Genomic DNA, 23,318 nt, shown 5'->3' with positions numbered 1-23,318 from the left:
CATAATTTTACTATTAATTAAGTTGGGAAATGACTGAGGACACAATCTTAACCCCACTTACCTGTGAGTAGGCGCCACTGAATTCAACAGAACTTAGATACAGTATTCTGAGGAGACATGTTTAGGATTGCACTGTAAGTTGTTTCCATGTACTGTTTTATAGTACTCTCTCTGACCTCTGCAGTTCTTCTTATCATTATAATTTGTCTAGTTAACTTAACAAGTTCATCTCACATGATTCTTTTGTTCTTACTTTTTTGACATATTGATGTGTGGATTTGCTTATTCCCCATAAAAATTAAAATGGCAATTAACGTATGTCTGGGTGGATCCCTCAGTGACAATAAAGCTTAAAATAAAAAGAATGTGAAATGCAAACTTCAAAACAACTGAAATGAAAGAGACTTCAGTTTACAGATTGTTTATGGTGCCCTTTAAATATTATTTTCTGTTGTACAAAGACTGCTTATCATGGGGGAGCTGGGGGGTGGGGTAGGAAAGGCTGACATCACTGTCAGCCTCAGCCAGTCACAGTGGCTGGTGGGATTGTCCGCCAAAAAAATTCAAATTCAAATGGGCCTATCATGGCCCTCAAGTGGGGGTTGTGCTCTGGCAACAGACCTGGTGGAGCCAGTCCTCACTCAGGTCCACTGCCATAGCATAAAAGCCAGCTGCGCTGCAAGTATGTGGCACAGTATGTCCAAAAGTATGTGGCACAGTTGGAATCAGATGTCCCACCTTCCCACTCTGTATATTGTTGGCTCTGCCAAGAGGTACGTAGGCAGTGCATGTGTATGGCCAGGCTGTGGAATTTATCGGTCTAATTTTGGGGTCAGGGAGGAAGTTGCCTGCAGACCAATTGACCCTGTCTGGGATGGAGGGGTGTGCCTTGCACACAACAACTTTAACAACTTTTATTGGGGAAAGGGTATTGAGTTGGAACCTTAGTATAAGCTGTGGGTGCCCCACCCCCTGATCCAGAATCAAATTCAGGGTACCTGGTAAAGGGGTCCAAGGGTAGGGTTCTGTCCAAAAGCCCATACAGGGGCTAATGGGCCATATAACACCCCCAAATGGCGACCTGGTGAAATTGCCCCATTTGATTTGCATCTTTAACTCCATGATCAGTACTGAGGTAGTTATCAGCCAGTGACCAGGTTGGCTGATTCAGGATATATACTGAATGCCTATGCCAAAGCCGACTTACATATCAATACTGTTGTGACTATTTCGATCCCAAGCCAGTGTCATGTCATTTCTTGCTGCTTCTACATCTCCAATCACCTCCTGGATGACCCCCAGCCTGCTGCACATGGGAATCAATCACATGGCTCTTTCTCACAGAATGAGCACTCCATTGAAAGGGGAAAGGGGGAATTCCTTTTGTATTCCAATTTTGTAGGAAAGACACACACAACCAGCCCCCAGCGGAATCTTGGGGTCACAAAGGAAGATCTCGCAGCCATGTGTGAGCAGCTCATGTATAAGCAGTTTCCATGAGGCCAGGAGAAAGTGAATCATAAGTAGAAAAGAAGTAAGTCCATAATGTCTGGCAAAACAGGAGGCTCCTTTCATCTCAAGTTAAATGACTGTATATGTTAATCACCGTTTTGTTTTATTTAATATTTGTGTGCCACTTTTCAAGTAACAAAGCTTAGTTCAAAGTTGTTCACAACAGTAACAGGTCATCCACATTTTATAAATATCAAACACATATTACATTCAATATAATTTAATTGATGGCTCACCAGACAAATTGATGTACACCTGTCAAGCGTGGTAGCCCAGAAGGGGGCTCAATAAATTAATCTGTTTCTGCAGTCTGCCTGGAATGACAAAAAGGAAGGAACAAGAAGGAAGAGCTGTCAAGCACACAATATGTAGCTTGTGTGTTGCATGATGTGGCTTACTGAGTTGCAAGTTTTACAGGTCTAATGTAAACAATAGCAGAGTTATTTAGCCAGGTAGCCATATTCTTCTACCCACAGACACAAAAATCAGCTGGAACTGGGTTATTTGGAGCAAAATGGCTATAAATACCTAAGCATACACACACTCTCTTATTCTTTGTCTCTGACTTGCAGTTGATCAAGACTGCTGAGATTTTTTAAAAATGGGGAAAACAAACAGGGAACTGGTGCTTAAGCTTGTCCCTTGGGGTAAGTTCTTATTGAAGAATAAGCTTATCCTTATCTCTCTCTCTCTCTCTCTCTCTCTCTCACACACACACACACACACACACACACACTCCCTAAACATATGTCAGGGTAGCCTACAATTTTTTGCTCTGGCATCTAATTTTCTAGGTGCAGCAATGGTACTCAATCATGTGAGTTCTCCTCTGCAGTTTGGAGTGGCACAGCCAAGACACTGGTTTATTACCTCAATAAGAAATAGGACTGGTCACTGCTAACCTTGGTTAGACTAGGACCAGTATGCTTGAAATATAGTCCTCCTTCCTTGCTCTGAGGTCAGATTAAGAATGGAATGCTGCAGCACTACATATGGGCATTCAACAGATACTTCACTTTTTCCATGACCCACTGCAGGTCAAAGGAGAACGGAATATGGAAAAGCAGTATCCTTTGAGGCATTTGAGAAAAGTCACATAATCATTCCTCTGCTTGGTCTTAGGCTTTTGGCGCAATCTTGTAAAATTAATTCAGACAATCCAGTGTTTATTCTCTTGAAGTTAGGATGGCAGTGTTTCCCTACCTAAGGGAAAGAAACATTCCTCAGCCTCCACATCATACTTTGTAGTTATAGTGAATGGTTTCTACGATAGGACATTTTGTAGGTGAAGATGGAATACATCACAGCAAAATTTTTCAAGGTAAAACTTTTGGAGCCAATCATATTCCAGTCGCTTAATGTTGAAATGTATGGGATTGAATCAAATGAATTAAAAAATGAAATTGGATTCTGAACTTTACCGAAGGGTCGCTTTGGGATGGTTGCTAGACAGAAAATAATATCTTGGCTTTCTGGCAGCCCAGCTGTGAGGGAGAGTGCACTATTCATCAGAATGCAATTTGTCCAAGAAAGTACGTTCCAAGTCCTAATCAATTAAGATGAAGTCTTACTGGACAATGTTCAGGCAGACTACTCAAGAAAACTAAACCCACAAGTCTCGGTGGAAAAGACACAAGATAAGCTTAGCTTACACTGGAATGTTTGCATCTATAACGCAAACAGCTTGCGTGACACAGGATAGCATGTTTCAAGCTACAGAAGGAATGCCCCTCCTTCCTCAGAGAGAAGCACTCAAAAGCAAACGCACAGCAGCTAGTTTGCTACCTGAAACCAAATTTTGTTAAGATCTCTGGATATGCTGGTTTCTATAAGGATTGCTCTACACACACACACGTTCCTTAAAACAGATAAAACCATTGATATTTTTCACTAGGTTGCTCAAAAGGAAAAGGTATATATGAATGCCAGAAAGTCAACTGCAAGGATTACTTCCTTATTTTCTATTTTCTGTTTTCTTATTTCCTATTTTATTGCCCTGATGCTAGTGTTCAGTTAAAGCGAGCCAGCATGTTAAGTTGCAGCAGAACTATGTCTAGGCTTGAGGCTGTCCTGGACAAAATGCCCTCACTGAGACCCCTCCCCACCCCCCAGATAGATCTTGGCCCAGGAGTGACACAGATGGGAATGCTGAGCCTACACAGCTGGACTTGCTGGCACTGCCGTTTTGATTTAATTTCAGAGTGTGGAAGATGTACACATAAGCCACAAACAATATTAAATGAAAAATCAAAGCATTGTATTAGGATACAATGGTTACATGGAAAAATCAACTTTGTTAAAACATCTAGTTTTAATCCTTGCTATTATGTGCATGGATTGGTATGTAAGATTAAAATTAATAACAATTAATTAACTACAATTAACTACAATTTCTGAACCCTAAACAGGCCTGCCTAAGCTCCACTAGCCTCTAACTACATTCCTAGCTGTCCTAACCTTATAGCATATTAAAAAGAATAACACTAGCTGCCAGTTCCAGAGTGGAATTTCAGGGAACAGGCTCCTGTGGTGTTAGATGCTCATTTACTTCCCCCCTTAGCAGAGAACAATTTGCTGTCCAGGATATAAGATCCACTGAGGAACATCTAAGTAGAAAATTAGTTCAAGGAAACACTAAACAAAAATGTTCCAAAATAAAATAGTGCAGCCTGAACCCCTCCCAGGAATATATAAAATGTAATGAGGAAGAAGAAAAGAAATCTGAAAAAAAATAAATCTATCCAAAGCTGTCCATATCATGAACATCAGGGAAAATCTAGCTCTCTGTAAAAATCACAAGAATTTTTTTTGCTAAGGTAGAAATAAAATTTCCTGAAACAAGTTTAAAAAAAACAACTGTACAACATGTATGTGGAAAACTCAACACAGTAAAGCCTGTCTCAAGGCAAAGTTTTGACAAGCATCAAGAATGCAATCCAAAAGGAACATTTTCTTCTTACTGTGTGCATTCCAGAGAAAAGATATAGTACAGCACACAAAAAAGACGGGGGGGGGGGGAGCTGTTTGTGTGAAATAGAGATGATGCTAATATGGAGCTTAGAGAAGAATGGTCTGAGACCTCTCTCAGCTCCCCAACATCCCAGAAAGCTTTTCCTGCTTGCTAACTGGTTCCCTTCATTTCTCATTTGTTTACAACCAAAATTTGGTTTTCTGTTGGTAAATGACTGGTCACAAGGCCGAAAGTTCATCATGCTACTTCTGTTTACTGTCCCCAAAAGAGCTTCCCTTTGTCTTAGGGATGTGCTCCTGGGGCTGGGGCTGCCATGATGGCATTCAGAGGCAACAGTGCGCCTGCTAGTACATAACAAAAAGTCACAGGTCACATCCACACCATACATAAAAGCACTTTCATACCACTTAGACAGCCCCCAAATATCCTGGGAACTGTGGTTTGTTCCCTCCATGCTTAACAAACTACAGTTAAGCTATGCCTGTTAAAGCGGGAAATGTTGAAGAAAGGGTAGCAAAATGTCACAACTAAGAAGCTCAAATCATGTACAGTGGTACCTCGGGTTAAGTACTTATTTCGTTCCGGAGGTCCGTACGTAACCTGAAACTGTTCTTAACCTGAAGCACCACTTTAGCTGATGGGGCCTCCTGCTGCTGCCATGCCGCCGGAGCACGATTTCTGTTCTCATCCTGAAGCAATGTTCTTAACCCAAGGTAATATTTCTGGGTTAGCGGAGTCTGTAATCTGAAGCGTATGTAACCTGAAGCGTATGTAACCCGAGGTAACACTGTATATGGCTGACACCCTTCTTTGGAAATTAAACCAATACCCAGACTTAACTTTCAAAAACCTTACTTGCATAAACTTATAGATGAATTAAATCATAATATTTACAGTCACATTCTTATCCAAGCATGGGTTTACAGTCTCTTCTTCTAACTGCCAAACAACTGCATTTTCCTCTCTTTCCAGAGCTCAGGACTCAGCTTTCTATATCTCATTAGGCCATGCCTTGCAGCTCCCCTGAGAGATTTCCACTTTTACCTTCTGCTGCAGCTTTGCTCTCTTTCTTTCAAAGCAGAGAAGAAGCACTCCAACGATCTATCCAATTTAACAACATTCACAAGTGGATTCTAAAACACAGTCATTTTGCTCCACATAAAACAAAGTCTCTCCTTTACTAGACACCTTCCATGTGACCAACATTAGCCAATCACATGAGAACTACCAGAGAACTCTCTAGAATTCGATTACCCCAACTGATCACATTTAAACACATGGTAATAATGCACACAAGCACTTACCATGTCAGTGAATTAAATTACTATACTTAACAGTATAAGACTGCTTTTAATGTATGGTGCAGATGTGAACTCAGTGAATATACCCTCAAAAATCCACAATCCAAAAGAAAATGTTTGCTCTTCCTGCTTAGCTCGTTTGCAGTGGCCTGGCCTGTTTTACAGGCCTCAATGGCAGATGGAACTTTCTCACAATACTGAATGTGCCCATTGGCCCAAAAAGTTTGGCAGCGCTTTACCTAGGGCAGGTGTGGTTGCTGGAGCTGGTAGGAGTTGTAATTCAGCAACATCTGGAGGACCAAAGGTTTCCCACACCTGTCCTGGGGTCTTACCAGTGTATACTCTGGGCCCAGAGTGGCAAATCCATACCTTCTTCAGAATATGGCCCACTGTGGCAATTTAGCAAAGGCCTAGTCACCATAGCCACCAATCTGTCTTTCCCCTCCTTTCAGAACCCGGGGGTCCAGACTAAGATCAATCTGGGCTCTATGATTCTATGATTTAATTTATGGGCTGATTGTCAGCAGATAGCATTTTTAATTGTTTGCCTTTGTATTTGTTTTTGTATCATAGTAACTGCTTTGGGTTCCCATTGGGGGGGAGTGGGGGACAAATAAACATTTATGAGCCGAATTAACAAATAAAAATGTTGATAATGTATAAATAAATATCAAACAAGCAGCCAGAGACAATAAAGCCACTTAATAGACAGACCCACAACAAGACTGATTTACTAGGAAGACCTCAGACAGAGTATCCAAAATATAAAAGGATATATTTTATCAACCTCAGATATCAGCTTTCCATGGAACAAGGCTGCAGCATGTCGACAAACACAGCATGTTCAACAAACCACAGCAGAGGGGCACAATATTTAATTCAGTCAGCAAGCCTCCTATGGAAATGTGAATCATGCTGTCCCCATAGTACATTCTGTTCATTCTGTCACAATAAACACAAGTGTTTGTTTGCCGAACCCATTAGCACTAAACTATAAACTTAACAAGAAAGTTCCAGAGTCAAGCTGTGTTTTCAGTTTGTAATAGTGCCCGCCATTCCAGGATTCTTTTCTTTTTCTTTTCCTTCTTCCAAATTTACTCCAAATTTTTCCTATTAAATCATAATATTTTCCAGTCTTTTGCAATTCTGCAGCATCAAATAACAGCAGGGAGTAAATCATGGGGCAAGTATGAACAGACTTATAATTTCACATTTGTGTCATTTAAAGTTTTGGAACAGCAATGACAAACCCCGCCCCCTCAGCATTTCTATTATGTTCTATTGTCATGCAATGTACTGCAACTCCTCGGCTCAGCTTGGTTTTATAAGGCCAGAGAGGGCAGTACAATGCAGAATTTATTTGTTTACATTGGAAAGCTCTTGTTCCCTGTCATTTAATGACCTCTATTTATGATGTATTTATAGCACTGAATAGGTTTTTTGAAAAAGTCTCCATCATTTTTGGAGGATGTCACAGTCCGTGATGTCTTTACTCACACAGAACAATACTTTTTTTTTTTTTTTTCTTCTGCAGGGGTTCCATTTGTAAACCTCACAAATTTTGGATAATCTGTCCAAGCACTGCTTCCCAGCATCAAAGCAATGACTGGAGCCTGGGGAAATCAATCCAAGCTCACATCTACATTTGTAGATTTTTACAAGTCCAAATCAGCACTGGTGTGTGTCTAGGTTTAGCCAATGTGCGTAATGAAACATTGATCACATTTTTATTTAAAGGAATGTCACCATTGGGAGGAGTTGGGCTTTGCACCTGCATTAAGCAGTACTTCCACAGCACCTGCATTTAAAGATGCAGACACAGCCTAAGAATGTAACTAGCCTACTTTTAATAACATTCCCTTACAGTTTTCGGCACCAGTGGCAAATAACAAAATTGGAACCTCCTTTTCTCTTTCACAATTTCCTTTACTCTATAGTTGTAGCCAAACTTGGTAAAATATGTTCAATTCCATCTCTTGCCTTCTAAGGGTGTCCTCGTCAGCAATCTTGTAGTAGATTGCATCCTTGCTACAGTCCATGTTTTCAGACAAATGTTGTTTGGGTTCAGCACATAAAGGGTTGTCTCTCACTTTATCAGCATTTCTGTCCCCGAGGATTCCAGGAACTGAGTCAGCTCTCTGATATCATGTACTTTTGTCTTTTTGTCCAGTGCACTCTCATTTACAAGGAAAGTGAGGTGGTTCAGGATTCTGCTGATTTCAAGTTCCAAGAAATCTCATGAGCCAGAAGCGCTATAGTCAAGACCACAAAAGTTGGGAGATCTGTTTCATTAAATTATAACTCCCATCATTGAAAAGTTTTGATGTGAAAATGACACCGGTGCTCCAACAGTGTTGCAGATAGGCTCTCCTTGTATACACAATTTGGTGCAAATTGATACACATGGTAGACTCTGATGATGTGGTGTTCCACATGTCGAGAATGTGAATCACTCCTGCTTTCCTGGGTGTCATGCCCTGATTGTAGGCTTCACAGAAGCCTCTGGCTGACCATCCGTCACAACAAAATGCTAGACTTATTTGACCTTTGGTCAGCTCTTATCTTCTTATCACTTTGCTTTCAGATGAAAGACTATGTGCTAAGAGACATGACCAGGGTACAGCTTTAAAAGGGTGGGGGGACCTGGAATTGCTACATTTTGGTCGACAAAAGCAGGTTTGCCCTTTTAAGATACTATTGCTTTCCTGGGGGAGATATTGCTGTGAATCTCCTTCTTGCGCATACTCCATTCCCCGATTCTCTTAAACTGGCCAATGACTACATAGTTCTTCTTTGACAGCCATATTCCCAATGTCTCAGCAACAAGGAACTTGGCACATTTCCTCCTTGAAATGAAATGTATACGAGGTAGTAGGGGTGTGCACCAACCACAAGATCCAGTTAGTACCTTGGTTTGGAGCTTTGGAAAACATCCTGCCTTGGTCCAAAGCACTTTGAAGCCTGGCTGATTTGGTCAGGATCCATCCAAGGGTGTGTACACACCACAGATTTAAAGTGGTTTTGATAAATCCCACATAACCAAATTTGGAAATCATCCCCACCATGTCCTGCTCATCTAAGTTGCAGGCTGCACCCTTCACATGCAGGAGAAGTCCCTAACTCCCAGGGTGAGGCCACTGTCACATGCTGACAGCTTCTAGGAGCCACAGATGAAATCTGAGTGCAGGGTGGGGACCAAAGGTGGACAAACTATCCCAGAAGAGGCATGACGTATCTCCCACCAGAGATACTCCTCCTTCCCTAACACCCTGTACATCCTGCTGTGAGCATATATGAACATTATTCATCATAATAGGTAAGAACTTGCTTAACTCAGTAAAGAAGTGTAGGGAATATTTGCCAGCTCAAAGTGAGCTGGACCATCTGTCTGAGAATGTATTGTTGTGGGAGGCTGCTGCCATTTATTCCCCACTTAGCCATTATCCTACAACCCCTAGCTGTGTTTTCTAGCAGAATCTCAGATACTGCAGACCCATGGAATATATATAAGTGCACAGAGAAGTAGAAAGAAGCTGGACAGACTCTCTCTTTTTAAAAATGCACTTCTAGATAAGGTGAACAGATGTTGCCCAGCCTGCTAAGACAACCTGAGAAATATGTGGCTAGCTCTAGCAGATAGATTTCTGTTGGTTTCCCAATGCCATGTTAAGAAATAAATTTCAATTTCAAACTAGATAGCTCAAAAGTGCCTCATGGAGAAAACTCAAAACCTGTTCATTCTCCGCCCGCCCGCCTGCGCACCCCACCCCCCGCCCGCAACCATACAAGTCACATTTTCGTCACCTCCTTTACATGCCAAGATAGGGCAGTGATTCAATTTTGGTAATTGCATCTGCCATTTTGTGAAATAACTGGGTGGGCAATGTCTGTTGGTTGGTGTAAATAGCTTAGCTAACAACTCAGTTAATTAGAGCTTAGCTGGACCTTTGCTTTGTGAATGCTAATCCTTTTCCAGTTATCTTTAAGGGTGTGTGTGCATGTTTAATTTCAACTATGAGATTATCCTGCTGTGAATAAAATCTGTTTTATTAATACTTACATACTTATTGTGATTTACATGTGAGCAGCTGCTCTTCATTAATTGTCTTGGACCCCTCAGCCTAAAGTCCTTGATTCTTGTGATGTAATGGCATAAAAAGTTGGCTTCTACCTAGCCTTCCACCCACAAGGTCTAAATATGGAGCAGGGCAAATCTCTGCAGATTCCAGAGACAGGCTATGCTTAAGACGTGCTCCAGACCTGAGTCCCGCATGATTGCACCAAACAGCAAAAAACATGGGCTTTTTTTATTAATAAGGATAACAAATATGAGTCATATGCACATGCTGGCTTTTTAAGTACTTGATGTTGGCTATCACTTTATGGCACCAGGAGGAAGCCAAGGCAAATAAAATTGTTTTGAGTAAATATTACATTTCTAGAGCATGAATAAGTTTTTCTCTTACAGCCAGTGTGTTGCTAAGGGGAATAAGAACTCAGAACCAAAAGGGGCAAGCAATAGCTAAATCATCTCTCTGTCTTGCAGATAGTCTGCATCCCAAACTGTTTGTTTGGACTCATCCGTGGGTGTGCTGACAGAGTTCATTCTTGAGCAGAGTCACAGGGGAAATGAATTAAAAATAGCAGCTACAGGTCAGATAGCCTATGCCCTGTGCTTCTCTGAGGGAAGCAGATAGCTTTGCATAAAATAGATCTAAGCTTTGTCCTCAACCTGAAACAACTGCAGAACTTAATGTCAATTTGCATACACACACCTCAGCAAAACTATCACAACATATTGTGATCAATTGCCTTCAGCATATTTCAACCCAGTTAACTGTGAATCTAATGGTGGGTGAACTCCTACACCTGTATGCACACAAACACGCATATTTGATAAACCTTAGGAGAATCTTCCTTTGCGTGTCAAGGTCCCCAGGGCCACCCCAATAACTCACACAACACACAGAATTTTTGTTTAAGATTTTTGGCATAATTTTGGCCACAACTTTATTGAAATACAAATTTGTGAGTGGTTGCTTAGGCATTGGTTGCGACTATCTGCCCCCACCATGGGGAACAGACTGACATTCCACACGATGCAAAAGTCAGAATAGGGGAATACACTTGGGGGTTATGTGGAGCAGGGAACCTGCTCTCACCCCAAATGCAACCAGGAGCTCATTGCTATGGCCCGAGCCCCCTTGACAGAGTGGACAAGCAATAGTTAGCCCCCAATTCCTTTAACAGAATCCCTTGCAGCAGCAGCATTAGAGGGGCAGGCACTCAACCTACCAAGGGCAGGCACTCAACCACTTCCCCTCAACCAACCAAACCTTAAACCAATGCCTAACCGCAACCTTACAAGTTGTGACGATTTGCTACGCAGTAGGCAAAAACCAAATGGCCCCAGCCAATCAGCCAGATGGACAAAATTCCTACCAGGCCCCTGCCCCAAGAGTAGACGACCCCATGGCATAGCAAGGTCAAAGCGAACAACCCTAATTCTAGGGAGGGGGGGACGGGCAATCCGATGCACTGTCGAAAAGAGGAAGCCCTAGCCTCATGCAAGGAGTTTTAGCATTTCTGGCTGTCAATCAACAAATGGCAACATTAACTTCTTCCCAACAACAAGGGAAGCCCCAATCACATCAGTGGCCAATGAACAATTAGCTCGCCCCCAACTTTGGAGTGTCCTGGCGGCCTCCACTGCAACACGTGCTCTCCATGAAGGAGAACATGCTTTGTATGCTTTGTTGAATGGTCTCTTTAAATGTGAAGGTTCATTATTGTTCCACAAGATGTGTAAGTCTTTAAGGGCCAGAGCAAATAACGAGACCCAGTTTTACAGCTGTGAAACAGTATAGCAGGTGCTGCTAAGTAGTGCTAATTAAGCTGTGTCAGCAATTGGGTATAGTATATAAAGAGAAGCACCTAGCTCTCTCAGAACCCTGGGGGTTGGGTTGGTGGATGGGTCATGCTTATTGATATGTTTAGTGTAAAAGGAGTTTTTGTTTTTGTTATTAAAACCTTGTTAAAGTTATTTTTGAGTTCCTTGTAATGCGTGGTCTCCCCAGCAAGCTTTCTGCAGCGCAACTAAACTGCAAATAGCCAACATGCTTTGGTCAGGTTGATAATTTGACAGAAGCCCTTATGTATGGGTGTTGGCCTTTCCATTACCCCTTCTTCCTTCCCCAAATTTATTAATTATTTTTATGTGATTTCTTTATTTAATTTCTGTATCACCCTTCATCTGAAGATCACAGGACAGTTTACAATCTAAAAACACAAACATACATAGATTTAAACAAACAAACCAATACCAGCCCCACACAGTTTAAAAGACCATAGATAGTTTAAATAGCCAAAGGAATGGATGAAGTAGAACGTTTTTACCTGGCGTCTAAAGATATGTAACCAAGGGGAGAGCATTCTACAAGCAGGGAGCCAATGCAGAAAAGGTCTGTTCTCACGTTGCTGCCCTCCAGACCTCTCACAGAGAAGGCACACAAAGAAGGTCCTCAGGTGATGATTGCAGGGTCTGGGTTGCTTCCTATGGGGAGAGGCAGTACTTGAGGTATTGTGGGCCTAAGCTTTAAGCCTTTATAGATCAAAACCAATCCTTTGGATTGGGCCCGGAAACTGATCAGCACTAGAGCAATCAGGCCACATTTGGCGTTATATGTCTTGCTTCGATGAGAAACCTGGCCACTGAATTCTGCATCAGCTGAAATTTCTGAACCATCTTCAGAGGCAGCTCCATCTACAACTGCAATGATTGCAGTAATCAAACCTAGAGGTTACCAGAGCATAGACAACAGTAGTTAAACTATCCCTGTCCAAACAGGGGCGTAGCGGGGCCACCAGCAAAAGCTGATGGAAGACACTCTGTGCTGCTGAGGCCTGAGCCTCAAGCGACAGCAAAGGATCCAGAAGTACCCTCAAGCTAAATACCTGCTCCTTCAGAGGGAGTGTAACCCCATCAAGAAGAGGCAATCTCCCATCCATCCATTAACAGTGTCTCAGTCTTATCTGGAAGTGCTTATCACTTATCAGGCTAATTGTGCAAAAGGAGCAAGAACATGTCCTTCAGAGAAGAGTTTGAGAAGCCTTAGGAATAAGATAGAGTCTATAACTGAAATACTCTAAAAATGTATCATTTGTAAGGACAGAACAAGTTGGCAGTGTTGAAGAGTAACTTGATGTCCTAGTGATGTAAGGATCTTTTAGAAGGACTATTATTAAAGAGTCCATGGCAGTATGGAATGGAATTTAATTTACAAATAGCGCTCAAGTCCCGTGAGTGCTCTGACCAGTGAGGATTTCCCAGCCAGTATACAGTTGCTTCCAAAGACTAATACTAAGAAATGGAGGCCTATATCCATGTTTTGCCTCAGTTTGCAGGCAGAGGCTTTTCCATCATGTGGAAGCTGCCAGCAAGGCATTTCTGCCAACAGAGGAGCTCAAAAACTATATTAAGAGCAAATTGCTCTTTCCCTTTTGTATTGTACTTTACAGCTGTAATATGAGGAAGTGTTTTTAAATAGTGGAGCTTATAAAGTGTTAGCACAGTTGGCTAAACTCTCGGCAACCCTTTTGCTAAGACAGAGATCGGTGAAACGTGACATTGCTAGTACTGAATGAAGTAAACACCGATGACAACATCCTTATTAGAAAACTTACCATATTTGGAAACTAAAATTCACTCTCAGACACCTCTGGACTTTATATGGCATGCAGAACAAAATTTGCATATGCAACAGAGCCTTCTCTCGGTGTTTAAACTAGATCTACAATCTCACTGCTTGTTCTATGTGAAAACAAAATACACTGCTTGTGAATGCTTCTCATACAGAATACAGAAGGATCAGTAGCCTCTTGAGTGAAGAGAACATTGGTGACTATCCTGGACATTGTAAATACTGGATATTTTCTTACTTTAATCACTTGTTGAAGGACTACTTTTAACCTGTGCTTTATGTCTTTTTATGTGTGCATTTTCTTGATTTTTAAAGTGATTTTATATATATATATATATATATATATATATATATATATATATATACTGTATGTTAAACTACATTATGCAGAATTATGCCAGTAAGAGGACCACCAGTAAACGCAGGTGTTCTGCACATTCAGTCACTTCCTTCCCTAGTCAAGTCACTAAGTCTTCTTGAAAAAATCCAAGACTTTCACATGTCACAATGAAATAAATAAATAGATGACGGTGTGGCCCTTAAATACATTATACCTCCAACTACTGAACATAAGATTCAACATTATCCTTCCTGTGTATAACCTAAGACATTTCTTTCTCTTTTTTTATAACACCAACTGCTGCTTGGTCAACTCAGCCATTGCCTATTCTGGAATAATTTCTGTGGCTAAAGACAATTTAGTGTTCAACATTAAAAGAGAAACACTTGAAAAACGATCCCTGCTGCTCTGTAAAGGGAACAGATCTATCAAGTGACTGCCTACCCCTCCTTCCCTTCAAAACTTACTCATGCTGAACTTGTTTCATAGGCTGCGTCTGCCATCTAGTGTTCATGAACTGCTGTGTCTTCTTAAAAATCTGGAAATAAATTGGATGAAAGCCAAGCATAGCCACATGACTTGCAACTTGCATTTAGTGTATACAGCAGGCCAGATCACAATCTTAAACCACAAATAACATATGAAAACCCAATCAACCTCCCGCCACCCTGTGAAGTTGTTGGACATCTATAAGCCTGAGCCAGCATGACCAGTGGGCAGGGATGATGACAGGTGTTGTTCAGATTTGCAGCCATATAATCTATTCTTGCATATCTGTAAATTATTAAGAAGGGAATAATGAGCAGCTTTAAGGCCTCCTTTCCTTTTCCATGCATCTTGATGGAATTTCAGACAGCCAAAGGCTGTGCTTAATTTGCATGGAACCTAATGAAACCTTTGGCAATTTGAGCACAAGGTAATTCATGAATAATGATTCTGGACAGCGTCTGGCCCCTTGCCACAGCCAGGAGATGCAAACTGCTCTATGCCAGCTCTGAGTGAAGCTCATTACTCAGGATGGGTTGAGCAGCTCATTCCACTGGGCTGGTAATCAGATGTCTCCTCCAGGTGACCTGTTTATCCATCCTGCTTTTCATATACAAAGTTTACACAGAGATTAGCCTATGTGCAGTCTTTACTAGGCATTTGTTTTGCTTTTTTTTACTGGAAGATGATGCAGCAATGAGCATTTATCCTGATTTGCTTGTGGGGTGGTTATACGTCTGCCCGTTAATCATTCATCCCACACTTTTAAATGTTTTTCACTGACACTTCCCAAACTACAGAGTCTTATTCTTCTTAGAAGTTGCTTATGTTAGGATAACCAAGCCCCTTAATTGACTTTAAACATACATACCTAAAGTTCTGGAAATAGCAGACCTTGGGGGGTCTCAAATTTGAGTGGTGCCCTGTGCAATGCCAAAATTTGGTGCCCCCTGCCCCTAACCTCACCCCCATATTGCTTATTCGTTTCAACATCTCCCCTCTTAATGCATAGGGCTTTTTGCCCAAGCTACAATGTGCATTCCGGTCCCTACTCTTACACACACACACACACAAAAAAATGCCCATCTCAATCTCAGTACAGATAAGAGCAAATCCTCCTTCCTCCTGTGCATCAATGTAAGAAAGGAGAGATGGTTTCTGTACACCTCTACCACCCTTAATTCCCTCCCCTCCCCGTTATTCGTGGACAGTGGATGGGACTGGTGTTGAGCTTTCATATCTAGGGACAGCTAGTGCAAGTGGAAGGATAAAGCCCATGTGTAGTGGTATCATTGTGGCTCAACATTTTTCAAAGATCCTATTAGAGCATTCTAAGGCAAAAGTGAGAACGTGCTTCAAAACACACTTTATTTTAAACAGCACAACTTTTCTAAGAAACATAATCACTGCTGCCCTTTCACCCAGTCAGATTTTCTAGCCTGCAGCCAGGCAAAGCGAACCAGTACAGACAGCTGGTAGGTGTTCCTCTATAATTAACTCCATTGCCAGAACAACAATTGGCAAGCAACTATTGTTTTGAGCGCAATTAGAGAATGCAAAGAATGCCACTGCAAGGCTGCTGGATGCAATAATGTAATCTTTTGGAGGGAAATAATGTATGTGTTTAGTTACTGATGCGGAACTGTAGGAGGAAGGCAGGCTACACCAGATTTGAAATGAAAGAGAAAAACATAAAGGTGCCATCTCAGTGACAAATGTGTAAGCTCTCACTGGATTTATGTTGATAAAGGAAGTTTATCTGAACAGGTCTGTCTTATCATATCTGAAATTCCATCAGGGCAGCTGTATACTATGGTTTATGGCTTCAGCATACTAGGCCAACATTGCCTCCAGGACGTTTCTGGTAATAGGTACACATTGTCTCATCATAACAGTATATTAAAATGCCAGGATGACGTGCTGTTAGTTCTATGTGTAGGCAAAGCTGAGGCATTGTTCATGGAATAAAAACAGGACCCGAAAGTGCACCAATTCAGGTGCTGGCTTCATATTTCATATATCAAAACAAAATACATTTCTAATGTTTTTTGCTTGCAGACCTTATACCAAATCAGATCATGGACTCATTTAACTCAGCCTTGTCTTCAATGAGTGGCAGCAGCAATCCAAGGTTTCAAGCAGGATCTTTCTCAGCACTACCAGGAAATGGCAGGAATTTGAACCTGGGGCCTTTTCTGTGCAGAGCTTATGCTCTTTCACTGAGCCATGGCCCTTCCCCACTCATGAAAGACACTTTTCTTCTAAAAGGTTTGAGAAGATCCCAGCACTTGAAATTTATGACAAACCAGTAACAAAAATGGACACCCTCTCACCCAGAGCTTTCCAAACTGTGTGTTGCAACACATTAGTGTGTCGGCTGCAGTGTGTAGGTGTGTCGCATGAACAATCCCTGTGCTCTTGCTGGGGCTGGAAAGGGGTTAGTTTAACCTCTGGTTTGCTAGGAAAACTGGATTACTGTGTCGTGAAATGATGCATGTCTAAAAAGTGTGTCACCAACATGGAAAGTTTGGAAAGCTCTGCTCTAACCAGAGTTAACCTGTTCCGAAAGGGGAGCAGTATGCCCAATGTTTCAAGTCAAAGCACCCCTAAACATTGCAGCTAGCAAAAGATTATGATGATTAAAAATATTGTAGGTCACCTTTAAGGGCAAAAGACCAATCAAGTTGGCTTGCAAGATATAATAGGCTACAACAACATACCGTAAATTTAATAAAACCAGAAATAAATAACAAACCAATCAGCCCCCCAAATGTTAAAAATCCAGTAACAAGACACAACTAAAACCATCAATCCAGCAAGCACATCTCAAAAGTAAATAAAAGAAAACAGATGCATCGTCAGGTTTTGCAAAAGGTCTATAATGGTGGTACCTGTCAGATCCCAGATGGCGAAACATTAGAGAGATGTGGGGCCAGTTCAAAGAAATCACAATTCATACATGAGTGATATAAACTGATGTTCAGTTGTGACCACTTCATGTTAACAATATAGGATGAAGCTGTTGAAAACCTATTCTACATAGTAGTTCTTCCTGTGGGCCTTTTAATGTTTGTACATTTCTTTCCATAGATAGATAGATCAATCATGTTACCAAAACCATCATATAGGGCAGGAATAGGATGTCTTTGGCCCTCCAGGTGCTGTTGGGACTCCCAGCCAGTTTAGCCAAAGATTAGGTATGATGGGAGTTCTAACATCTTGAGGATCATAGGCTCCTCACCTCTGTCGCAGAGACAGAATATAACCTTATGCTGAAAGGCTTTTGTGCAGGTGCAAAGATCATGAGTGTGTCCCTTAGAATCACACTAGCCTATCAAGTAAAGCTCTTACTCAACTAAAACTAGTGTGCAATTCCAATGATGAAAACTTCTAAGCTGTTATTAACTTTCAACTCAAGTCTTCTGTGCCTTGGATTACAAGGCAATCTTTATTATAATGGGTGGGGTGGCATAGTGAATGTCTGGTTTTGCCAGTCAGCTATTTTGGGTAGGCAGGTCTTCACTTACAGATTCTAACTGGGTTGAATTTGGCTTCAGGCATAAGTCAATAAAACTGACTTCTGTTTATATGCCAGTTGAATGAATTCATTCTTGTGCAATAAATTCCTTCTTTAGCATATCACCACTAGGGGACAGTTTAAGACAACAGATACATCAATTCCCCCCCCCCCCCCTACAATTCTGGGAAGGACAGGGCCTAAATCTCCTCCATCATGAAATTCACTGGGCAGCTTTGAGCTAGTATGACACTAAGTGAGGCTGCCTACCTTTGAACCTCTAATAGTTGTGAAGACTGCATTCCGACATAAATGCTGCTATGTATGCAAACTGCAGCACTTTGCCTGCACCATTATTTTGCTAATCTACAGAATAGGCATATAGGAGACGGAAGGAACCAGAGACTAAATGGTGTGGTCTCTATGAGGACTGAAAATGCTTATTCAGCACCACCAAATGGCTATGACTTTTCTCTGAGTAAGACACAATGAAGGTGATTCAGCTGAGGTCAACAAGAGCCTCGGAACAGAAGATAAAATGGGAAGACAGAGCTGGAGAGAAGCAGGGAAGTATCCCAGTGAAGTAGAAAGTTCTGCAAGTGGCCCGCAAGTCGTGGGTGAGGACCCCAAAACACACACTGCCTTATATAGGACACAATTTCACCCATCCTAGTAGTGGCTAATCCATCTGACAGCCATTGTTCAAAGTCTCAGGCAGAGGTCTACCTCAGGCATAGGCAAACTCTGGCCCTCCAGATGTTTGGGACTACAACTCCCATCACCCCTAGCTAACAGGACCAATAGTCAGGAATGATGGGAATTGTAGTCCCAAACATCTGGAGGGCCAGAGTTTGCCTATGCCTGGTCTATCTCCTGTCAGACACTTTGCCCAGAAGCTTCTACCTGTATGTTGCAATGGATATGCTCTCCCATTAACTGATGGCTAAGCACAGGAGAAAGGATAAATATTCCATCTCTTGAAGGAATTAAGATACATAAAAAAATAGAAGGGGTCAGTGTAGGTCCTCCCCTATCAACTGTGGGTGAAACTGCCCACATCTTGTTCACCTGAGAATCTTAACAAAAGTGCACCCAATTAAACTACATAACATGCTCCAGTGTTGCTGAATTAAAGGCTGTGATCATCAAAATCTTTATTACAGGGTTTCATGTGACAACCAAGACACATGTGGGTTTATGTCATTGGGTGAAGTGGCTTCATGTATCAACACAATTCAGACATGTATTACAGGAGTATTACCTAAGACATAAAGGTGAAGTGTGCCTGTAAGATGCAGTATGTTCTTCATTCAGTTTGATATTTAACGCTATTTATCCCATCCCACCCCTGACCTAATAAGAGATGAATAGAAACAATGAAATTACACTTAATTCGTTTTAATAGACGCTCTAGTAAAAATGAACAGAACATGTGAAAACAAGAATTACTGGTGCTTCCTTAAACTGCTACAATATACTACTGCAGTAAGGAAAAATATTAACGGTTAGATTACCTAATACAACTTAACACTGCACATTAAATTGGACATCATAAAAACAATCCCAACTTGTTTCTCAGATTTTAGCGCTAGTCTTGGTAATTCAATGTGAATGCATCATCAGCATAAAAAGAATGCTTACTGTACAGCAACTAAAAGTCTGAGAAACTGGATTTCATTAATATTCATGCACATAACCATTTGTTGATTTTTTTAATTAAAAAAAACAGTTAAGAAAACAAAACAAAAATAACCGTGGAGCTAATTACACAAATAGCCCAATATAGCTGATGCTCTTCTGTCTTACTTGGTAAAAGTCCAAAATCACTGGGTGTGGGGATCACACTTCAGCCGGCATTATTACTGGATAGAATCCATGAACTTCAAGACAACTTGCATGAAACACTCATGTATATCCCAGTCACATGAATGGAAAGAGCTGCATAGTTCTGTCTCTGTGCCCCCCGCTGCCAGGCATGAGCTCCAGAGAACCGACCCTACTTCAAGGTTATCACTTTTTGTTCCTGTGGTATGAAGGCACAAATAACTGAATAATACATACTATTATATATTCAAACACTTAAGTATAAAATATTAAATTTTACATTTATGTCAAAATAATTTACCAAGTATTAGCTGCACCAATATTCAGGCTGTACAGAAAAACTGTACAAGTTTGGTAAGCAAGGACAGTTAGTCAACAATTGACATGAGCAGGTGTCTGTGATTCAGGAAGTAGTTGGTTAGCAAACAATGCAATCCTTTGCATGTTTATTCAGGAAATAAGACCCAGTAGGTTCAGTGGGACTTACTCCCAGGTAAGTATGCACAGGCTCGCACCCATAGACTTTCATAGTAAGTTACACAAATTGTTTCAGTCAAAGAAAGGCCTAAAGTCAGCAGTAATTCCCAAGCTGTACATCATGAGAAGGACTGACAAAACGTGTCCTAAAAAACTAAGCCGCTATGGCAAAAACATCTGCCACCCAATGCAACATTGATTCCCTTTTCTCACCAATATATGAGCTGCAGCAGCATCCCAAGCAACACTCCAAGATTCCTGAAAGCCTACAGGACAGGAGGAGGAGAAATCCTAGAAACATTAGCACTACCCAAGGAAGCACAGTGCCACCCCTACACCTTACTCACTGGGTAAAAGGGTGGGCGGAACACTTGGCAGTTAGGACTGACACTATTATCCTGCATTTGCACAGATTATTACTGTCCATTATTTTGAAAGCTGAATGGAGATATATATCTGAGTGTAGAACAAAGCGTGCCTTCAATTTTAACCCAGAAAGAAAGACTGCTTCTCAGGTATCAAAAGTTTGAGCAATGCAAGTCTACAGTGAATATGTATAGTGTGTGTGTGAGAGAGAGAGAGAGAAAGAGAGAGAGATATTTTCAATACTGATTTTTCTTAAGTGATATGTGTTTGAAGCACAATGCTTGATCTGAAAAGTTTAGCACACACCCAAGGGGAGGGGAAAATTTCCCCAGCACATCAATATTTCTGGCATTGTAATTTTTCAGTTTGCCAAACCTAGACAGGTAGCAGGAATACTGCATATAAGAATTTATAATACAAAAATTATTTAAATGTATGTTAAGTGAAATGTTCCGGAGTACACTTTACCAGTATTGGGCTAAGAATTCCTAAGCAGACTTCCTAGAAATAGAAAAGGATTGCCAGAATTCTGACAAAAGGTTTCTCCCAAGAAAGACAAAACATATATTCCTAAAAACCGCAAACAGTTGTCCAAAATTTGCAGATAGCTACTGCTAAAAGATAAGAAACCAAACAAAACCCAGGAACTGCTTAAAGTACTGCTACTCCCCCACTTTCTCCTTACACACTTCAGGCTTGTTAAGATGCTACTCCCTCAAAATTGTTTTCCTGAGATAGCAGCCAATATCTACAGAGAAAGGAATTCTGGGGAATTTCAACACAGTTTTAGCAGCTAAAGCTACTGTGCTTCTCCAGGAGATTCTGGACTGTAGCAAGCAGAGATGAAAAGTTTACATAATATGTTACAGCCTCAAACCAGTTCAGAGTTTGTTAACCAAAAAGGTATTTCAATTGGTCCTTGTTTCACTTCTCCTTCCCCTAAGCCAGTGCCAAATTCTAAAAATCAAGTGGGAATTAGAACCCCCACACTTTCTTGATCTATATCTGGGGTTGCCAAACTGTGGTTCATGGATCGCTGGTGTTCCATAAGCTTCATTCAGGTGGTCTGTGGATATGTGGTTGAACAGGCACTGGCATGTCTGTTGCTTTCAATATTCATACTGATTTTTAAATGTTTACTTTAATTCTTATATCATATTCTATTGCATTACAGTTTGAATTCTAGGGAATACAATAAAATACAATGTATAAGAATTAAAAGAAGCAATTTAAATGTAATTTAAAAGTCATTCAGTATCTAATGCAGTTCATTATAATTGCCACTAAGTGCAGAAAGTAAAATAAAATAAAATTGAGTGAGCCACAAAGATCCTCAGCAATTTTAAAGCAGTCCATAGAGGAAAAAGTATGAGAACCACTGATCCACTGGTTTGAATTCATTTCAAACACAATTTGTGTGCAGAAAACCAACACTTTTGACCTCCGGCCAATTCTGCTATAATAATGTTCCCTGTGTGTACAAGCATGAAAATGCATTAGACATTAATGTGCACCAGTCATTTAATAGTTTGCAGTCCTGTGCAACTTGTTCATGGAAACCTTGAAATAAAGCTGGTATAAAATTATTCCTTTTAGATTTCTTACACACACCCCACATCCACACCCACACCCCATTCATTGCTCAGAAGTGCCCCTTTTCCCCTTCCAACTCTTCTCTCTCTGCTCAAGTTCAGCTTCAGTGAAGGCTGCTGGTCCCCAGTTTGTGATCAAGTGAGGATTCTTGGAACCTATAAGACACAATATGTTACTTGTAGTACTTTGAATAGGTATGACCCATTCCAGATCTGGCCTTGCTTAGTTACTTGCAATAAGTTGTGCCATAATATAGATGCCATCAAAAGTAATGCACATGGACAGAGATCTCTGCACTTGGATGTGCATCCAATGTATGCTCTTTGGTTTCTGATCTAGCAAACAATGTTCATTTCATTTTCATTTCAGGGTGATAGGTTTTTCAAAATTATATAGCAAGTTCAAAATCGGACCTGATCATTATAATTCTGAACAACTGTGCCTATTATTAAACCAGAATACAGATTTTCAGTGTTTGACCTTTTTTGCAAACATTACCCTTCTCATCCCCAAAATGTCATGCACCTAATTCCCTTGTCAGTCCTATTTTCCAAATGTTGAACTGAGAACTGAAGATTGTGGCTGATGCTCTCAAGCCTATGAGGTGGGGATCTGAACCCAGGCTTCCAAGACTGGTAGACAATATTCTAGCCACCATACTAAAATGATTAGAGAATAGTTGTTGTGTTAAGAATGTTAAAATAACGACGTAGTCATTCTACAACGAAGAGCCCTAATATACGAACTACACAGCACCTATGTAGCTAGGCAAAAAGTTAGGTAATGGAGCTCACTGCTGATCACATCTTCCTTTTTTCATGCTGTGCTACCTGGAGCCCAGTTTCTCAGTACACAAACTGTAGTTTGTGCCAATGGGCCACCTGGAGTCAGGAATTATCAGCCTTCTCTCCAACCTGGGCTTCATTTATGAGACGTCCACTCATAGTATGTATGTATTTACAAAAGGTTAATATTAGCCATGGACATCAAATAACCCCAGAAAAACAGGGAACAATTGCCCAATATCAGTCAAGTACTGTTCTGGGCTTATCATGGGGAAAATATTTAAGAATTAATGGGTTTGTGTTATTGTAAAATGTATTGAACTTTTGCTTTGCAGAACAAGCAAGATATGGATTTTATAAATAAATTATTATGGAAGTGTAGATAGGATTTTATCTCGCACACATTTTCTTGGAAATCAGTTTAATTCTATTTTGCGGAAATTCTG

At 40.9% G+C, this 23,318-nt stretch overlaps 1 protein-coding gene and 1 long non-coding RNA gene across 4 annotated transcripts in view; both read right to left on the bottom strand.

Annotated features, from left to right (window-relative positions):
• Positions 1-5,717, bottom strand: part of LOC310665349 — a 55,825-nt gene extending 50,108 nt beyond the window's left edge. For 2 of the 3 annotated variants that reach the window (XR_014505421.1, XR_014505422.1), the window contains exons 1-2: positions 5,528-5,717; positions 1,749-1,826 (exon numbers count right to left, since the gene is read on the bottom strand). This is a non-coding gene — a long non-coding RNA (uncharacterized lncRNA). The remainder of the gene's footprint in view (positions 1-1,748; positions 1,827-5,527) is intronic. The other variant, XR_014505423.1, reaches the window with a different exon arrangement.
• A 13,492-nt stretch (positions 5,718-19,209) lies between these two features.
• The window catches only part of SWAP70 (switching B cell complex subunit SWAP70), a 37,477-nt gene continuing 33,368 nt past the window's right edge, over positions 19,210-23,318 (bottom strand). The window contains exon 12 of the mRNA XM_083408040.1: positions 19,210-22,242. Coding sequence (XP_083264166.1) covers positions 22,130-22,242 — 113 coding nt within the window. The 3' untranslated portion in view covers positions 19,210-22,129. The remainder of the gene's footprint in view (positions 22,243-23,318) is intronic.

The sequence above is a fragment of the Podarcis tiliguerta genome (genome assembly GCF_965153285.1).
Source record: "Podarcis tiliguerta genome assembly, chromosome: 1".
Classification (NCBI taxonomy): Eukaryota; Metazoa; Chordata; class Lepidosauria; order Squamata; family Lacertidae; genus Podarcis; species Podarcis tiliguerta.
This window is presented reverse-complemented; position numbering and strand designations above follow the sequence as displayed.